Source organism: Bos mutus, chromosome 6 (genome assembly GCF_027580195.1).
Source record: "Bos mutus isolate GX-2022 chromosome 6, NWIPB_WYAK_1.1, whole genome shotgun sequence".
NCBI classification, from domain to species: domain Eukaryota; kingdom Metazoa; phylum Chordata; class Mammalia; order Artiodactyla; family Bovidae; genus Bos; species Bos mutus.
Genome location: NC_091622.1, coordinates 103,040,059 through 103,056,144, shown reverse-complemented (window position 1 = coordinate 103,056,144; position 16,086 = coordinate 103,040,059). Strand labels below are relative to the sequence as shown.

The 16,086-nt window shown below is 51.0% G+C and overlaps 1 protein-coding gene across 2 annotated transcripts in view; it reads right to left on the bottom strand.

The window, feature by feature from the left end:
• Positions 1 to 16,086, bottom strand: part of CRMP1 (collapsin response mediator protein 1) — a 65,290-nt gene that overhangs the window by 48,303 nt on the left and 901 nt on the right. Inside the window, exon 1 of one of the 2 annotated variants that reach the window (XM_070372683.1) lies at positions 12,391 to 12,743. The exons of the other annotated variant lie outside the window; for it this stretch is intronic. Coding sequence (XP_070228784.1) covers positions 12,391 to 12,429 — 39 coding nt within the window. The 5' untranslated portion in view covers positions 12,430 to 12,743. Of the gene's footprint in view, positions 1 to 12,390; positions 12,744 to 16,086 lie in introns of those variants that run through there. 2 annotated transcript variants of the gene reach the window in all.

Here is a 16,086-nt window from a genome sequence, read left to right as displayed (position 1 = left end):
AAGCTGGGGGAGAAATCATGAAGAAAGGACAGAGTAGACTGACAGATCAGAAATCTCTCTTTTATTTTAACATTCCCTGAAGTCTAACCCTGCTGCCTGGGAACAGGAGCTTGCTTAGTGCAAATCCTGTTCAATACAGGACAGGTTGTTCAATATAGGTGGGGCCCGCCTACACCTTGGTGCTGGGCAGTCATCACATCTCCATGGCCAAACATCATAAGGAGCAGAAGAGCAGCACAGAGAACGGAAGACTTTCTTCTCCAAACCCAACACTAATCTCCCTTCCAGCCCCAACTGTGAGGAGACAGTAGGTGTTGGCAGGATGCCTTTGCTCTCTTCAGAACATCAAGTATCATGTTGAATGCCACTTACAAAAATTAGCCTTTATAGTTTCTGATATTTCTACCCACACAACAGCAAAATAAACAACCATCAGTTAGGAGGGGAGGTCTGGATCATACTGCATCTTGTGTATCACTGTCCTGAGGGAAGCATGAAGCCTCCCTGAATTCTGTTCTCCTTTCTGCATGGTGGGAATAAAGTCTGTCATTTCCAAAGTAAAGTTAGAGGAACAGAAAACTCACTAAGGTCTGGGGAGCTTTAGAAGAAAAACAAGGTTCCACTCTCATCAAACCAACAACTTACCCCAAAGTCACTAGTTTAGCAACCTTGGCTGCTATCTGGAAAACATTAGAGAGTGAAAGTTGCTATTACAGAGACAGAGAAAGGCAGTGACTATTTCATCAAGGAGAGGATGTTTGAGCTGGGTTCTGAAGTATGAGATGCTCATGAAGTTGGAGGAGGGCATGGCAAACCACTCCAGTATTTTTGCCTAGAGAATCCCTTGGACCTAGAAGCTTGGCAGGCTACAGTCCATAAGGTCACAAAGAATTGGACATAACTGAAGTGACTTAACACACACACATACACACAGACATGAAGCAGAAAAGTGGAGAAGTGTAAGATTCCAGCAAAATAAATAGTATACACACGGACACAGTTCTGAAGTTTTCAGGTTCCATGAAGTAAATAAGGACTGGAAAGCAGTACTGTATGCTGTCCATGGTCCTGAAACACCACAGGCACCTGAAAACAGATTTCCTGAAACCCTGTGATGAATTGTGGTTTCCCTGGAAGCTCAGATGACAAACAATTTGCCTCCAATGCTGGAAACCCAGGTTCTATTCCTGGGTCTGGAAGATCCTCTGGAGAAGGAAATGGCAATCCACTCCAGTATTCTTGCCTGGAGAATTCCATGGACAGAGGAGCCTGGTGGGCTACAGTCCATAGGGTCGCAAAGAGTCAGACACGACTAAGCAACTAACACTTTCACTTTTTGATGCTGAAGATCTGGCTCCCTCCTACCTCATCCATCCATGGAGTTCTTCACTGCTTTTCTTTCTTAGATCATGGCATATCTGTAATCTTCATATTCCCACAGATCAAAAACAATCATGGATTATGCTTCACATTGTATGTAATAGCTGGTTTCAAGTACATCTCACTGAGTGCCACTGTTTCAATACTTATTATTCCACTCAAGAAATTGGGGGGAGAGCCTGTGACACCCCACATCCCCTCTCCTACCATGCTTCACTAGTTCACACACTGGAATCTGGGGTCAGTGGATTTTGTTGTTGTTCAGTCTTGAAGTCACGTTTGACTCTTTGCAACCCCATGGACGACAGCAGGTCAGGCTCCTCTGTCTTTCACGATCTCCCAGAGTTTACTCGAATTCATGTCTATTGAGTTGGTAATGCTATATAACCATCTCATTCTGCTGCCCTCTTCTCTTTTTGCCTTCCATCTTGCCCAGCATCGGGATCTTTTCCAATGAGTCGGCTCTTAGCATCAAGTGGCCAAAGTATAGGAGCTTCCACTTCAGCATCAGTCCTTCCAATGAATATTCAGGATTGATTTCCTTTAGGATTGACTGGTTTGATCTCCTTGCAGTCCAAGGGACTCTCAAGAGTCTTCTTTAGCATCACAATTCAAAGGCATCAATTCTATGCTCAGCCTTTTTTTGGTCCAACTCTCACATCATTACATGAATACTGGAAAAACTATAGCTTTGACTATATGGACTTTTGTTGGCAAACTGGTGACTCTGCTTTTTAATACACTGCCTAGGTTTGTCATAGCTTCCCTTCCAAGGAGCAAGTCTTTTAACTTTGTCAGTGGATGAGTGAGTGCCAAAAATAGGGGTACTGCCTTAATACAAAGAGGGCAACTCCATCCACTTACAGGCTGTAAGTGTGTAGAGATTTTGATCAGGCTGCCTGATTTATCAGTGGGAAGGGGCTCAGAGTAAATAAATGACAAATTACTCCTTGAAAGATGAAGAACCTCTTTGTGTCTGAAGGGCAAGCACAAGAACAAGTCTCAAAAAGGTAAAGGACATGCTTGTCCATGCATTGAGCGCAGGTAGAATTGCTTTCTCATGAGGCAAGGAAATGTCAAGGTGAGTTCTGAAAGTTCTTTGCCTTTCAAACTCTACAAGCCACTGACTGACATTAAGTCACTGACTCACGCTTGCAACTCAAACATTCAATTGGACAGGCAGCTACGCACTCCACTCATGCAAGTACAACTCACAACACAGCACCAGAGCCAAGATAATGCTGCAAATCCACTGGGATTCCAATCCTAGTGCTTTTGTCAAGATTTTCAATTGCCATATCTAGTTTATGGGACAGGAATTTATGTTATTAACAAATACCTCAGACACTCTTGACGGAGACCTTCTGTGGAAGACTGGGTTATTTCTTTCACATTCCTTCCTGCCCTCCTACCCTTGCCATGCTCCAGCGTGGGTGCAGGGCTCTTCCAGTCACACTGACTGTGGGTGTGTCTGCATGACTCGCTTTGACCAACAGACTGAGAGTGGATGTGAGTGCACCAATCTGAGCATAAGCTTCAAGAGGCAGGTGGGTTTCAGCTCAATTTCTTTGAGAGTTCATCCTCCACCGTGAAAACTGCAGGACCCAAGGAATGATGCCTCCTTCAGTCTGAGTCCCAGAATGGGATCCTATGAGCAGCACACCTGATTCAAACAGAAACCTGAAGACAATTCTAGCTGAGTCCAGCTAAGCCTCTGCCACCCACAGATCTGAGAACAACAGACAACTCTTGTTGTAAGCCACAGAATTATGGGGTTGTTTGTTAGGCAGTATTATTGTATCAAAGTGAACTGATACACCATCCAAAACTTGCACCAGGAGCCACAGCCCCAGTAGCTGCTGTCTGATTTTCTAGCTCAAATACTTTATAAACCCATGACTCTGTTCCTACCCCAAATGACCAGATCCCTCTTTCTTCTAGGGTCCCCCCCACAGTTGTCCCAACCAGCCTCCCTGCAGTAGCAAGAGCGACCTACAGTACAGCTGCATGCTCTTATTAATTCACAAAAATCATCTGCCTTTGGTTTTGCCTCAGGGGACAGCCTGTCAGCCAGCAGCCCTTTGCCACACTTTCCAGGAAAGCAACCCTGGAAGTGGCAACAGGCCTGAGACTGAATGTAATGAACACACATTTGTTCTCCACCTGCATGGGGAGAGGACACAGCAGCATTGCCCTCCTTCATGAATCAGAAATAGAGGTGGTCTCCAGGGGCTGCAGGATCTTCTGTGAGCTCAGGCCCATTTCCATGGCAACTGCAATTTTAACAGCGAGATCTCAAGCTCCACTGTACCTAACAGACATTCAGCAAACACTCCCTGATGAACTGAATATCTGGTTTTAAAATAACACAGCTCTGTCATGACCCCAGGAGCGGGAAAGGTCTTCAGGTTTCCTACAGAAGGGAGAGGCCAGACAAATCTGGATGTATGTGGAGACCCATTTCTGCACTTCCTTGTCTCTGCTTTTTATCTTATATAAAGCAATCTGGACAGAAATCCTTTGCCTTCAAGAAAACTACATTCCTGAGTACATATAAAGGACCAGTTGCACTACACGGATTTTCATTTCTCATTCATTTTTTTTTCCTGTTTTTAATTCTGAAGTCACATTAAGAAGCAGGTATTATTGCTACAAATAGGCAAACTCAGAGAAGTGATATAATCTGCTCAAGGTCACCCAGCCAGGAGATAGTGGAGGCAGATCTGAACCTAGTGCCACTGGGTACCTACCAAGTGACAACCCAATGTTCTGTGATAGTTAGCCCAGTGTTCTTAGTTAAGATTCCTGCGCCTCAGTTTCCTCCTTTGAAGAATGGGAATAAGCAAGAATAGATCATACATATCAAGCCCATTCCCAACATCATGCATCTCACCAGCACTTCTGATTGGATTGCTGAGAGTGTGGCCAAAAGTGGGTAGGCAGATCAAAGCCTCTGAAACTTGGAAAGGGCTCTCCAGTGGTAAGACAGGAAATTCAGAGCCCTATTCACCTAATAAAGATGTCCTGGGTGGCACAGTGGTAAAGAATCTGCCTGAAATGTGGGAGACGAAAGAGATGCAGGTTCGATTCCTGGTTCAGGAAGATCCCCTGGAGGAGGAAACGGCAACCCACTTCAGTAGTCTTGCTGGGAAAATGCCATGGACAGAGGAGCCTGGTGGCCTACAGCATCACAAAGAGTCAGACATGACTAAGCAACTGAGCACGCATGCATTCACCTAACAATTACTGACAACGCCTCCTGTGAGTCAGATGCTTCCACACTTACTATTTCATTTAATGCTCATTCAACAAGGAAGCAGTGTTGCCTGCTGGCTAAGGACATGGTGGGTAGAGGCCAGAATGCCTGAGTTCTAAGAGGGCCCCACACTTATTACCCTTGTTCCTTAGGCACGTTTACCTCTCTGTACTTCAGTATTCTATCTATAAGGCAGAGAGTGGTTTTGAAAAAGTAAATGAATTGATGTGTAGACAGAGCTTAGTGTCTGATTTATAAAGTCCTTGCAACCCAGGGAAATAAATCTCATTCAAATGCCCAGTTCCGTTTTCAGCTTCTCTCTAACCTCTCACACCCCAAACCCAACATCTATTCCAGAAGTATCCTTATACCTACCTGCTGATCTCCACCTCCCACTGCACCTGCCGCAGGTCAGCCCTCTTCCCTGTCTCCCTGCTGCCTGCCTTGTCCCCTCCAAAAACAGCCAGTGACCTTTCTGAAACACAAATGCAACCATGTCATGTGTGTACTTAGTCATTCAGCCATGTCCGACTCTTGGGACCCTACACACTGTAGCCTGCCAGGCTCCTCTGTTCATGGTACTGACCATGGTGTGCCTCTCCTTAAACCTTTCTCCAGCTCGGACTCACGCAGGATAAAGTAAGCCTCCAGGCGCTTCCTGGTCTGACTCCTGCCCTCTACCAGCATGGCACCATATTTGTCTATCCTGGTCTGACTCCTGCCCTCCCCCAGCATGGCACCATATTCGTCTATCCTGGTCTGACTCCTGCCCTCTCCCAGCATGGCACCATATTCGTCTATTCACACTATCGTCTGGTTATCTAAGTCCTCCCAAGGTGGCGCTAATGGTAAAGAACCCTCCTGCCAACGTAGACAGATGTAAGAGACATGGGTTCGACCTCTGGGTCGGGAAGATCCCCTGGAGAAGGGCATGGCAACCCACTCCAGTATTCTTGCCTGGAGAATTCCATGGACAGAGGAGCCTGGCAGGCTACAGTGCATAGGGTCGCATAGAGTCGGATGCGACTGAAGCAGTTTAGCGCTGCACTGCACTCTGGCTCTCTAAGCTGCACTTTCACAGCCCTGTGCCTTCATCTACGGCATCTGCTACCTGGACTTCCTGCCACACCTGCTCTGCCCGTTCATTTCCAGCTCACCTTGTCAGGCACAGCACTCTGCCTCCAGGAACATGTGTCCACCTCTTGGAGTTCCTATGGCATAGGGCTTGCACTCCTTAGTAGCATCATTTCACAACTTCATCTTTTGGCTCATTTTTGTTTGTCTATTTCACCCATGAGACTGTGAGATCCTTCACCCCAGAGACTACAGCTTACTCCTATACAAGTTGTTAGCTGGGTGACCTGTGGTAAGAACTTAATCTCTGTGTTCCAGTTTTTTTTTTTTTTTCCCCTGTTAGTGGAGCTAATCAAAGTACCCAACTTACAGGATTACTTAAGTAAAAGCTCTCGACACACTAAATACTGGCCTATAAAGCCCAATGCCTTATGCTGAATGCTCTGTGTGTTTTTGAGGAAGCAGGAAAACCTTCCATTGCTTTTATCAGCTTCTCAAAGGAGTCTGACCCTAGAAAGTACTTAAACCAGTTTGCATGTGTGCTAAGCCACTTCAGCTGTGTCCGACTCTTTGCAACCCTACAGACTGCAGCCCACCAGGGTCCTCTGTCCATGGAATTCTCCAGGCAAGAATACTGGAGTGGGTTGCCATTCCCTTCTCCAGGGGATCTTCCCAACCCAGAGATTGAATCCGCATCCCTTGTCTCCTGCATTGGCAGGCACGTTCTTTACACTAGTACTACCTGGGAAGGCCAAACCAGTTTAAAAGGTGCCCAGTAACCAAAGTTTTATTTTGATTTCATTTTGTTCCCCATGCTCAGAAATAAAGAACAGCAAAACGAAAAAAGGAGTGGGGGAAGAGGGGAAAAGGGAAAGAAAAATCCAAATATTGTACTTAGAAATTGCACTAAAGAACTGGGGATATTTTGAAAAACAGAAGGTCCTAGGTAACTGAGAAATATCTTCCAGATCCTCCAGGAATATCAGTGTGAAAGAGGAAGGCATCTGTGAAAACTTCTGAAGGCAAAAGGTAGACTCTCTACATATGAGACTTTCCAACAACAGAGCTGTCCAGGAGTAAGCAGGCTGCTGTGCAAAGTGGTGACCTCCCTGCTACTGGAGGTAAGCAAGGAGAGGGTACTTAAAACTCCTACACTAGAGAGGAGGCTGGGGGTGGGGGAGAAGCAATGGACACTCTTTTCTGCTGCCTCAAATGTATAAACACAGAGAAATTCACAAAATTTAAAAGCTTCTTCTCAACTTTGACGCGGTATAAATCAAATATTTGCCTAGGACTGAATCCCTAAGGTTCTATGAATACAGTCTGATATTAATATAAAGTACATGCGTGCATGCTAAGCTGCGTCAGTCATATCCAAGTCTTTATGACTGCATAGACTGCAGCACACCAGGCCTCCCTTTGCTACATAGAGAAATTAAGTGACTTACCAAAATTACACAGCAAGTAAGCAGAACAGCTAGGATTCAAACGCAGAGAGTTTGACTTCAGAGTCCACATTCTTCCATTCTGGCTTTATCACCATCCTCCCAGCTCAAGAACTTCTAGAGGCTTCCTATTACCCTCAGAATAAAGTCAGAATTTCCTATACTTGGAGCTGAATTAGCTACTCCAACTCTGTAAAGAAAAGGGATCCGAGGCCCAGAGAAGAACTGACTTGTCCAAGATCAAACATCCCATTTGCATTTGAGCCAGACTTTGAACCCATGGGCTATTTCTGTCACTTTGAATGCATTCTGCCTGACTTCTAAAGCCCTGTAGAATTCTCTCGCTCCCCAGCCATTCAAATTTATTTCAAGTTCCTCACCCTCAGATTCAGCTGTGTAAAATCCTCACCCTGCTGACCACATTCATTCTCCAGCCCAGGTCTTGTACATGCTATTCCACCTGCCTTGCATGCTTTTCTTATGTCTCCACCAGTCAAAGCCCTCAACACCTAGCTCATGCCATCCCCCAAGCCCCCAGAGACCAATTCCAGTCGCTTCTGGAAAAAGCTGAGCCCTCCCTTCTCTGAACACCTCTAACACCTGTGCTCTATTCCACAGATTACCCTCTGGTCCTTTTTCAGGCATCCCAGGCACGTGCAATTTTTCATTTAGCTGGAAAGGTCAAGATCATGAAATATTCAAGGAACAGAAAAGATCTGCAGTTAACAGTGGCTGATATCTGTCATTCTGTATCTTCATCTCCTGTGTTGGGGGGAGGGAACTGTCATCTGTTAGTCACGCACAATGTGCATTCACAAACGTTATATTATGTGTTTTCATGTACTCAGTCTTGGCCAAGTCCGTCATAAAACACAGGCGCTCAGGTCTAAGTGTGTACGGTTATGTTACAGAAGATGTCACAATGCAGTATCACTTGCATGCTCTCTGATACACTTTTTAAGAATCTAATTTAAAATAATTTTACCCCAAAGAATATGGCCAACTACTCCTTGTCTGATCATGAACTTGACCAAGCTGAGTCTGTCTGCTTCTCTGCCCCAGATGACAGAAGCCCCGATTCAGAACCAGATGTCCGCTAGTACTCCTCTTGTGGGCCAGATCACTGGCAGGTTTGGTCTCTGCTCTTCCTTGAGTCTCAGTCCTGCTGATTTCACTAGATGCATGACAAATCCCTGTAGGCATCTCAAATTCTTTGCATAAAAAGGCACCAAGATAAGCCACATAGTTAAAGGTAGGCTGAACACCATCTTTGGGAAGAAACAAGCTTTTGGCACATCTGTCTATTAGGTAATTGAGTCTGAGGTACTTTTAATTTAATGATCACTTTCTCCCCTGCTCATCTCATCTTGAATGTTTGACTTAACACACACACACACAAAGATTTCAATCAGACGGTGACTATTTTAGCAAGCAGACCAGACTATCTACTCTTCCCTGTTTGAATGGACCTCTTCATTTCTTCACAGGCCACCGAAGAAGCTTTTAAGACTCTGTAATCTCAGTTTACTCTTTGAGAAACAGGTTGCCTTCCTCAAAAAACCCAGTTAGAGATCACACAAATCCTTTTTTTTTTTTAATCCTTTTGAATGCCATAATGGTCTGCAAAAATCACAAATGGTCAGTACGCATGAAGTCTTATTCGTAATGATAATAATTCTTGAACCATCTCAGTGGACACTCCTGCCTCCCCTTCGGTGGCTCCATGGGGACACAGAGCATCTGCAGGGCCACCAGCCTTTGTTCGTTCAGAGCCACACCCAGGATGCCCTACTCACTTAACCACCCAAGTGGGCACCAAAAACCCACTTAAATTAATCCCGGCTGTACCATTAATTTTTAAAAAAGCCACACGTGAAAGGGAGCTTTATTAATATTTTAAACAATCCTTGGGGGCTGAAGCCAAGTGTTTCGATTTTTTTTTTTTTCCCTCTTCTCTATCAGGCTACTCTAGTATCTCAGAAAAAAGCGGAGGCGAAGAATACAGGAAAAGACACCGGAGTCAAGATGAGTAGAAGAGGGCTTCTGTGACGCAGCTGCCTTTGTCCCCACTGTGCCCTGTCTGGGGTGTCCCTTCTCTTCCTCTGCTCACATCCTCTCTCCTGTCTCTGATTTCACTGCCAAAGCTGCGACCTTATCCCCTTCGCTCAGATGAACGAGCTGAGGCTCAAGGGGGCACAGAGACCCAACATCAAGGGGACTTAAGGATGTATCTTGGTCCTTTTGACAGCCCCCCCGCCTTGGTCTCTCCACAGGCCACACACACACCATGGCTCCCAAAAACATCTTACCTGTCTCCAAGGTTTGCTCTAATTGCACAGAGAAGCCACACTTGGATGCAGAGGTCGGGCTCCGCAGTGCTGACTTCCCTTCAGTTTCTCCAAGGGGTCACACTCTTTGGCCTCAGGGCCTCCCCTAACTCTCAGAGAATCCCCTCCCTCCTCCCTAACTCCCTCCCCTTCCCAGAACTGGGTATTGCTGTGGTGGTTCCCTCAAGCCTCCTGTATTTCCCTTATAACAACCCCCCCAATCCCCCCCCCACACACACACTTTGTTACCATTTCAGGCTGAAATGTCCCTCTTTACTAAATTCTGGGAAGATGAAGGACACGCCCATCTTATGTCCACTTTTCTTAGCACACAGAAGGTGCATGGAACAGACCAGATCCTATTATTATTATTATTAACCTAGGAACTGAGTACTATTGAACAGGTTAAGGGAGCAGTAAGTGAAAATCCACAGTGCCCGTCCACTCACTGAATGGCATTCCAGTTCTTGTCACTTCTTATGCATTATCAGCCAAAGGTTCTCAAGAAGCTGTGGGCCCTACAAAGGAGCTCCATCCAAGTCCATTCTCTCTGGCTTCTCCTCTTAAACCACATACCTTTCTAGCTGGAGTGGACTACATGCTTAGTGGCTCAGTCATGTCTGACTCCTTATGACCCAGTGGACTGCAGCCTGCCAGGCTCCTCTGTCCACGGAATTTTCCAGGCAAGAATACTGGAGGGGGTTGCCATGTCCTACTCCAGGAGTGGACTATGTGGACTACATCAAACACAAATGCCTTGTCAAGGGCCACTTTTCCAGGAACTAAGGATCATTTTCAGCATCTCTCCTTCCCATGCTACTGGAGCTGCCAGAGCCACTCTATCTGACTCTCTTTGACACACAGGTTGACTGCCTGCTTCGCACAAAGGACTAAAGAAGCAGGACTTCAGCCAGAAGTTCTGAAGCCCTTGCCATGTGCCCACCAAACACTAAGCCCTTTGCCAGGGTCCTCTTGAATGAATGCTCCAGGGTCCTGTGAAATGGCCAGGGCTTGGCACACTTTGGATAGCAGAGCCCCAAGGCTCAGAAAGGAGGCAGAGCAGGGCTGAACACCCAGATCCATCTGGTATAAAAGCCGGGCCAGTTCAGCTCCACTCCAGAGGGCCACAGCCAGCAGGCAGGGAGACTACTGCGGTTGTGTAGACAGAGCCACACAACTCCAGAGGCACTGCTCCCATTGACCCACCTCAAAGACCATCTTGCTAAACTTCCTTCGTGGAAACTGGGGTCCAGTCCAGGTTACAGATCTGCTGTGGTCCACAGCCACAGTGGTACCCAGGCCTCCGAACTCATCAACCACTGCATCACCTCCATCTCCTGCCTCAGATACCTTGAGGGCAGTGTCAGAGTCCAGAAGCTGGGACTGGCTCCTGCAAATATTCCACACGTTCCTCCCACACTGCCTGGCCCCAAGGCAACCACATCCCCCCTGTGGATTCTTAGCCAGCTACAGCGTTAAGGGATTGGTCACGTATGCCTCTGTGTCTCAGAGGGCAGGGATTAGGGATGGCTAAGAGGTGGCCCCCAGCTTCAGGGGTCTCATCTCTGGATGTGACTCAGCAAAGGTCTACTGACAAGATCTGAAGCTGGGCCAAGGAGGAGTTTTCTAAGGGAAGACTCAGTCCAGAGTTGGGCAGGAGGCAGGGCTCTTCTGGAGAAGCAAGGGGGCCAGCCCCCTCCCAATCTTCCTCTCATTTGCGCCCCAGTGCTCCAGCCTCTGAGAGCTTTAGGTGGACAATGCCCCCTTCAGAAGGCTTATTGAGAAGATTCAATAAAACAAGATCCACAATACACTGGGCAGATAAGTGGGTAACATCAGTTCCTTTCCCCTTACCCAATGTGGCCCTCTCCAAGGTGCTTTGGGGCCATCCCTGAGCTTTTATCCCTTCTGGATAAAGGAGGATGCTAGGTTTCCTGTCTCAAACCTCAAGCATCTTCTCGAGGATTTCATGGAGATGGAATTTCAGCAGGCCATCTATCTGGCTGCTCAGATACCAGCCACCCAAGGCCCACGGTTTTCTCCAGCACCCGAGGTCCACATCCCTCAGGAACGGTGTGGTTCAGCTCTAAGGCCCGGCAGGCAAGGAGGATGGAGGCCAGGTCTCCCGGCCCCGCTGTGCCCTCAGCTCCCCACCCTGAGACAAAGCCGAAAGACCTGGGATCCTTTGTTTCCGGCCACACCCTGGGACCCAGAGGACGGCTCAGCCCCCACCGCCATTCCTAACCCCCGCACCCCAGTGTTAACCCTTTCAGGGCCACAGCCCCCAACCCCCCAGAGTCTCTCCATTAGGTTATTTTTAGCTGCCGTGAGGACTGGGAGGGGCTCCTCCATCATGGCGCTTGTCTCCAGGTCCAGACTTCCACTCCACCGGTCTGGGCGGGAAGTGGGGGCCAATAGTCGACCCTTTCCCCTCCTTAGCAGGCAAGCAACGCTGCCGCGAGGGGCCAGAGCTGGACGGTGCAAAGACCCCCCCCCCCCTCTATCCCCGCGCTGGAGTTTCAGCTCCAGGACAAGGAAGGAGGGGGTTCGGACCCCCGCGCCCCTCCCTCTTTTGTTCAGCTCCGCATCCTCTCAGTCCGCGCCATCCTCTGGCACACCCCGTGGCGAAGGGGGCGGGGGGCGGTGGCCGCGGGGGAGGCGGCTGCAAGCCCGCGGGGAGAGGGACCCGAGGCTCCAGCCCCGCCCCGCCATGAGGGGCTCCCCCTCCCCCCATTGTCCCCAGAGGCTTGGGGGGAGGGGGCTCCAGAGCCGAGCCCGGCCCCGCCCCACCCGCGGCGCCGCAGGAAGCCTGGCCGGCCGCCCCTGCGGACCCCGGCCGATCCTCGGCGGCGCCCACTCACCACTGCACCGAGACCGGGCGGGCTCGGGGGGCGGGGGCCCGGCTTACCGTGATGTGCGGGATGCTCTTCTTGCCCTGGTAAGACATGGCCCCCCTCCCCACCTCTGGCGCCCTCGGCCCGGCCGGGGGACTTTGTGGGGCTGGCTTTCTCTCGGTGCGGCTGTCTCTCGGTCCCGCTTCCCGCGGGCGCGGCGACAAAGGCCCCGGCCCAGAGACGAGAGGCACGGAGCTAGGCTGCCCGCGGCTGCTCGGCCCGCTCGCCCGCCGCCGCAGCTCCGGCTGCCAGCACCGCCCGGCTCCGCGAGGAGGGCGGGACGAGGGCGGGAGGAGGGGGCTGCAGACAGACAGCTCCTCCCGGCGGCGCGGAGCCGAGCCCGATTCGCCCCTCTCGCCTCGAACCAGGAAGCGCTTCCCTTCCGATCACCCCTTTCCCCGCACTCCGCCCCCCGCCCCCCAACCAACCAGCCCCGCCGACCCCCGCCCCGCGCACACGCCCTCGGCTGGGCCCCGGCCTCGCTCTCGCGATTGGGTAGGTCTGGTTTTTTCAGGGCTCTTTTGAAAGCCAGAGATGGACTTCGGATGCGCAGGCGGAGACCATGGGCAGCGCCACAGGTGTGCGGTCCCTCATGGGGGCCTGGGCGGGGGGGCTCCCGGAACATCTGTGTGGGGGACGGAATGTGGGCCGGATGCCCAGAACCCCCCACCCCTCCCTCGGCTGCTGGAGTGTTTTGAGGATACGGTCCAGCAACCTCCCGCCTTTGACCTCTCATTCCACAGCCTCCGTTTGTCTGCTGCGCCACTCGCTGCACAGCTCAAGCATATATCCAGCCCCAAGTCCAAGCCTTTATTCAAACTGTGCCCTCTCTCGGAATATCTTACCTCCTCTACCAGACTCATCTCTAATGGCTTTTCCATGAATCTTTTCTCTGCCACCCCTCCCACCCCAATTACTGAACCCGTCTGTCCGGGGACTCAGTAGGAACCTCCCTGCAGAAGCAGGGACCCCCAAAGACAAGGCCCTAATTAGTGGCTGACCTGCTCTACCGTTTGCAGCCCACCCCCCTCACATCACACAGCCCCCTGCCATTGGGGCCACCGGGTCATCCCCAGAGCCTGTCTACCAGACAGTGATTGCTGATTTCAGAGCCAGACCATTGTCACTAAGATCCCCGCAGCCCTCCGGGGCAGGTTAGGGGTCAGGCGGGGGAGAAGGAAGCCCTGGTTTCCAGTGGAGAGTGAACACCAACCCCAGCACCCATAGGTCCAGATGGTGTTTTGGGGAAGAGGTGAGGAGCAGGCTTGGACACGGCTTGATAAACTTGACAAAAGAAAGAAAAAGGAGAGCCCTAGCAAGCCCCCATAACACCAGACAGGTGCCCCAAATCTCCAGGCAGGTTAAAATGCCAACCTTGTCACTTCGGCCTACAAAACTCAAATCTCGGGCACAGGCTCTGCTAAAAGACCCCATCTTGTATACGTCAAGCTGCCACCCAGAGGAAGGGTGCACTAGGCCTGCTAAAGCCCCCCACCCCCCAACCCCCGACCTCTCAGGTTAGGGCCTGAAGCCCTTACCTCCATCACCACTTGGGAGCCAGTCCTCCAGTCCAGGACGGACACCAGAGTTACCTGAGCCTTAAAATGAAGATGGGATGTTTACAAAAGAGAAACAGTTTAGTATTCCAGGAACACTAGGCCATAAGCTTCCCATTTCACAGGTGGGAAATTGAGGCTGACACACAGGTAAAATATCTCTTGGATATAAAGCATGTTAGCTGCAGCAGAGCAGCATCTGGAAGCCAGGTTCTGGCATACCTAGTCTAGAGGTCAGTTCTCCTACATTCATTCATTCAGCCTCGGCTCTGAGCTGGGTCCTAAATTCTTGGTGCTAACCGGAAATTGGGGTCTCCCTTCCCCCCACTCTATAGTCCCTTCCTCGGCGTTGCTAAGTGCTAGATTCCACAAACCAGGGAATCCCCGGGGCTCAGTCTGGGCAGGGTAGCTCCAGGGGTGGGGTCGAGAACTCGGGGGAGGGGCGCGGGTTCGCTATTGGCCAAACAGACCACAGCTCCGAGTGGACTTCCCGGGTACAAAGCGCCGCATTCGCTCAGCCTTGGGCCTTGGCAGACGCTGCGCCTGCGCCACCGAAACCCCTCCTCCCTCCCCAGGAAAGAGGTTTATGGGTTGGGGGAGGGCCCGGGTACCCTCTGCAACGCGCAGGAGCAGCGAGGCCCGTCGGCTACGGGACCCGAACCCCGTAGCCGCTCGGCCCGCGGAGAGTAAAACGCTCCCCCAAGGGAGACCGCGAGCCCCTTGGCTTCACGGTCCCGAACCTCGAGTGCTTCTGGGGTCCTTGGCGTGCCCGAGGCGCTGCCTTTTGTCCAGAAACCATGGAGAAAGGGGAGCGGGCTAGAGGGGGAGAGGAAGGAGCAGTGGAAGAGGAAGCGACCAGCGTCCCCAAGGGCCGAGGCGCGGCTGCAGAGCCGTCCGGGGCCGAGCCCAGGGCCGATGCTGGCGTTGGTGACATTGACCGCAGCTCCTGATGGACGCTCTTCCACAGCTCCCGGCTGTGCACAAAGCTCTCTCGCCTCCCTGATACTCCACCACGCCATGAGGGAGGCTGGGAGATGCCACCCCCATTTCACAGATGAAGAAGCTGAGGCTCAAGAGGACGCACAGCCCTGACGAAACCACGGTTCTCCCGTATTGGCCCCAGCTTCTAGGTCCGCGGCCCCCGAAGCCTCCCTCTCGGGCTCTTAATCCTGGATCGCAAGTGAGGTCGGACAGCAGGGAAGGAAGTGGGGAGGGAGAGATAGAAAAGGGATACGGACAAGGAGACGGGACCCTCTCGATATCTCCTTTCCTTGCCCCCCTCCCGCCCCCACTCCCGCGCACTGTAGACCTTTCGCGAGGCGCCAGATTCAGGACCACGGAGAGTTCCCGAGCTCCCCGGACAGAAAACCGGGGGTGTGAGGATGGGGGCTGGAAGAGACCCACTACTGAGTCGGAGCAGCCACAGGTCGGCCCAGCCCCCAATCTTCCACGAACCCCCTCACCCAGATTTCCGTCCAGATCAAACTGGCTCCCTCACTGTATGCCTCTCATAACATTTAAGGGGAGAAGGGTTCATAAAAATGATGATAATGATAAAACTCATAATACACGACGAATGTTTATTGAATGCTCGCTACCTGGCGTCATAACTGATTTAATTTTCACAGTGAGTCTGTCGCGCCCACCGTGGCCAGGGGTGGGGCGGGAGTGCCAAACAGGGACCCCAGTACCCATAGTGGCCTGGGACCTGGGCAGTGCTCAGACATGGAGTTCTGGGGTGAGGCGATGGCTCTCCGGCCGTCGGGTGCTCCAGTTTCCGTTCTCCAAGCACCTGACCATATATATCCCACAGCTGGGTCGTCTATCCATCCATCTTCCCTCAGTGGCTCTGGTGACCACCAACTAAAGGGAGATGAGCCTTAGGGTCCAATGCCTGGCGTTCCCTCTCCCTGATGTTTCCCCCGCTTTCACGAGGAGAAAAATCTCCAAGTCTACTGACCCCGGTTCAAATCCCTGCTCTGTCTCCAACTTGCTCTGTGAAGCGAGCACACTGGCGTCGTGCGGGACTCAGAAACATTCTCTGAAGGTGTCGGGTGATTGCGGCTCGCGGTTTCCAGGTCTATCTGCCCGACGATTTCAATCTTTAACCAAATCCTTCCCCCCAGAAAACACAGAGGGAGCACTCAAGAAAGG